Consider the following 3868-nt stretch of genomic DNA (forward strand, 5'->3'; position numbering starts at 1 on the left):
AGCAAAACGCCGAATATGAGAGCGGGAACGTTGTGAGTAAAAAGCGCCTGCTGAAGTGTGCTGTTCAAGCTCGAGATGTTCACAGACATTGTTCTTGATCCGAGCGAGAACGGCTTCTTCAGGGAAACTTTTCATAAAGGTCTCATGTCGTCCTGTCAGCTTTGGTCCATCTCTGCTCATCTTGTGTTGGTCAGAAGACGAGCCATCTATATCAGCAGTACAGCGTCAGATATACAAGCAGTGAGTAGGTCGGTCAATCTGCTGTCTGTCCTTAAATAACACTGTCAGATAATCTGAGAAAGTCGCGAGCTGCATTTCATTTGATGGGAGCTGCTGTCAAAATGAAAGTTTTCGACGTTGAAAAAAGACAATACCGCTCAAACCTGCAGGTGGTCAGTCAGTCAGTGGCGCTGCCAACTTAAGAGCTGGAAAAAATCTCTACACACACCTACATTAAGATGAAGTTTAATGGAATAAACTATAATAATATCATTTATTTTACTTAGCTTTATTTGTAGTCTACAGAAGAGAACCATTTCATAGGTTTATTTTTGAAAGTCAGCTTTGAATTCACTCATGATCGAAATAGCAAAAATGTAAAAGAAAGTGTACAATCAGTGTTTTAGCCATCAAATATTAAAATTAATAAAGCTTGAAAATCGTGGAGATTTAGATTGTATAAATAAAACAGCTCAAACATTCTTCAAATAATTTTGTTTGCTGCAGAAGAAAAAAGAAGTGCGATTTAACTGTATTGAATGTACACTTAGTGTACTTAAAACCTTAAAAAAAAAAACTGTACTTGCAGATAATGTAATATTAATGAAATAAAAAGCCACTAATTTGCAACTTCATCTTTACAAATATATGAAGACAGATCACATTAAAGTATATTTTAGTTTAATTTAGCGTCCTTGTTAGCGTGACCGCCTCCCACGGCGAAGACGCCAGTTCTAATCCCGCTCGGGTCGAGTTGGTGGACCAGTTACATTTGGTGCCGTGACCTGGATGGGAATGAGGTTTAGGCGGGTGAGTGTAACGGACGTGGGCCAGTAAGAGCTGTGCATGTAATCCTCACTGCCCTGGCCTCAAGAGGCACGCTAACGACTGATGCTAGTAGCTGCGGTCTTTAGCTTCCTTGTTAGTGCACCCGCCTCCCACACCGGAGACACTGGTTCAAATCCAGCTCGAAGCGGGTTGAGTAGGGCCGGTTACATTTGGTGCCATGACCCGGATGGGAGTGGAGTTTAGGCGGGTAAGTGTAATGGACAAACCTCACTCCCCTGGCCTCAAGGCACGCTAACAACTGATGCTAGCGGCTGCAGTTCAAAGCCTGCTCAGAATGGGTCGAGTAGGACCGGTTACATTTGGTGCCGTGACCCAGATGGGAGTGAGGTTTAGGGGACATAGGCTGTGTAAACCGCAGTCTCCTATCACGCTAGTGGCTTTAGCGTCCTTGTTAGCGCGTCCACCTCCCACGCCGGGTTCGAATCCCACTCGGAGTGGGTCGAGTAGAACTGGTACGGGTAGACCAGCAAGGGTCCAGTGGTGTCCTTCAGGTGGGCCAACACCAGTCTCTCAAATGACTTCATGACCACAGATATTAGGGCAACAGGTCTGTAGTCAATAAGTTCAGTGATTTCTGTTTTTTTTTGGGATGGGGATGATGGAGTATTTGTACTGTACTAAACATTTATATTACAATATATATTTTACGAAATAATATTTACACTAAAATTGCTATAAGATGAAAGCCATATGTCTAACCAAGTTGTGTTCCAAATTATGAGATTTTGTTTAGGCGCTATAGCAAAAATAGCCACCGGGTGACACCCACGTTCCATTGTTTTTTTGTTTTTGCGTTCTCCTGTCACAAATTAATACATTTCTGTCACAATATGAATCACAAAACAGTCGCCAAATATAGAACCTTTCAGACCTTTCCGACGATATGCGTTTTGTCAAAAAAAATTTGATTATTAAATAGTTAAAATAAATTATGTAATATGAAACATGACACCGCCCACAAGGGAGAGGAGTCCGCTAATATTAAGATTTAAAGTACCTTTCCATGGTAATGCAATATCCTATTTCAAAATGGTTTTGAGTTTTTAAGCTTTCGAATAATACCTAATTTATGATGATTACTAAAATATGTGATGGGGGGCAAAAAGCAATAAAAAAAGAGCGCAGAGCGCCAGTGACAGTTAAGGGGTTAAGTTCAACTAATTGCATTTAATATAAATTTAAGCTATAATACATTTTCATTTAATTGCAAATAACATGCAACTAACATTACATTCAGTTCACACTTAAAATGTATTTTGGTAATACTTATTATTTGCACTCTTTTTAAAACTGTCTACTTCTTTTTTTCATAATGGTAGAATGGCGTAAAGGTGAGTAAATAATAACAACATAAACTGAGCTATGTGAAGTATTCTTTCTAGTTTAATGTCTTTGTTAAGGCCAGTTTTTAAGGCCAGTCTGCTCCAAAGCAGGGTTAACACTGCAACTCTAAATTCTGGTGCCAAAAGTATCTACTAACCCATGGTAAAGTATGAACAGTGTAAATCCTGGATTAGGAATTTATTAGTCAGATTTCTAGATTTCAAGTGTTCATTTGTAAACCTATGGCTTAAAAGCATGTAAACCCACAGTAACGCATAGTGCGAAAAACCTTTAAGAGGGTTTTTGGTTGAACATCTGCTCTATTATTCATTAACATTTAAGGTTCTCCTAAAGTTGCTTCAGTATGCAGCATATGTTTCTTCTGATCATACAGCCTGCGGCAGTACATATAAGATATTAATTAGAGTTGACATCACTGTAATCACGTGAAGGTCTACAAGCAAGATGGTTTTAGCTGAAAATATAAGTGCTTTGAACCTTTTCCCCCCAGGGAAAGTATAGACTCCAAGCTTACACTCTTTGTCTGAATACTGGGACTGTAAAGAATAAATCTTGTTCTCATATTTTCACCTCCATACGCTCAGACAGAGGGTGAAAGTGTAAGGTGAGAATAGCAATCTGACAGATTGTGGGGGAAGATAAAGAAGAGGACAATTATAGCACATAGTTCATTCAGAAGGGAAATAAAGTCTCATATAACTCGTGGGTAACCCGAAGATGAAACCCTGTCTTCCTCAATGTTCTAATGAAAGTAATTTCCATTTTGTAATATGTAGAAAGTTCAACAGCTGGTGGTTTAAAAAAAAGTCAAATTACAAGTACATTGTGTACCAGTTTAACCACCATTTTCTGTTTGGGCTCTGAGAAACACAAAGGCCTTTTTAACAGTTAAAAAAAATTACTTAAATTGATAGTAAACCATAAAATTCAATCAAAGTCAAAGCACATATCAAAGCAAATACAGTCTAATTTGATATTTTAAATATTTTAATAAAAGTTTCACATACACTATATATACAATATATATATATATATATATATATATATATATATATATATATATAAACCTGTTTCTATAGACTGTGTTCATAACTTGACTTTTGAGAGCAGCAAGTTATTGTGTTATTTTATATATCATGCCTTGTTATTGTTTTCTGTACCTCTCAAGATATTGTTGGCTTAGAATTTAATAAACCATTGTTGTGTTAATTTTTCCAGGCTTAAGGACACACCTGGTTTCTCAAGATGGAAAACATATACAAGGTCAACCAAATGTTACACTTGAATTTTAGCCCAAGGGCTTAAAAATAATTTTGTGCCTTTTGAGAATATCATAGTCAAAAACATACTTGAACCCTATAATTTGCTTTTAAATCACAGAGAAATCATCTCATATTTTATGATTTCTTAAAAATTACAGTTAAAACGTAAACTGCATATGTCAAAAGTTTTTTAG

The 3868-nt window shown here is 37.1% G+C and overlaps 1 protein-coding gene across 1 annotated transcript in view; it reads right to left on the bottom strand.

Moving 5' to 3' along the window:
• drd4b (dopamine receptor D4b) overlaps nt 1–395 on the bottom strand; it is a 13433-nt gene extending 13038 nt beyond the window's left edge. Inside the window, exon 1 of the mRNA XM_051901482.1 lies at nt 1–395. This exon is cut by the window's left edge and continues 154 nt beyond it. Coding sequence (XP_051757442.1) covers nt 1–89 — 89 coding nt within the window. The 5' untranslated portion in view covers nt 90–395.
• Between the last annotated feature and the right edge of the window lie 3473 nt (nt 396–3868).

This window comes from Ctenopharyngodon idella, chromosome 7 (assembly GCF_019924925.1).
Source record: "Ctenopharyngodon idella isolate HZGC_01 chromosome 7, HZGC01, whole genome shotgun sequence".
Lineage (NCBI taxonomy): Eukaryota > Metazoa > Chordata > Actinopteri > Cypriniformes > Xenocyprididae > Ctenopharyngodon > Ctenopharyngodon idella.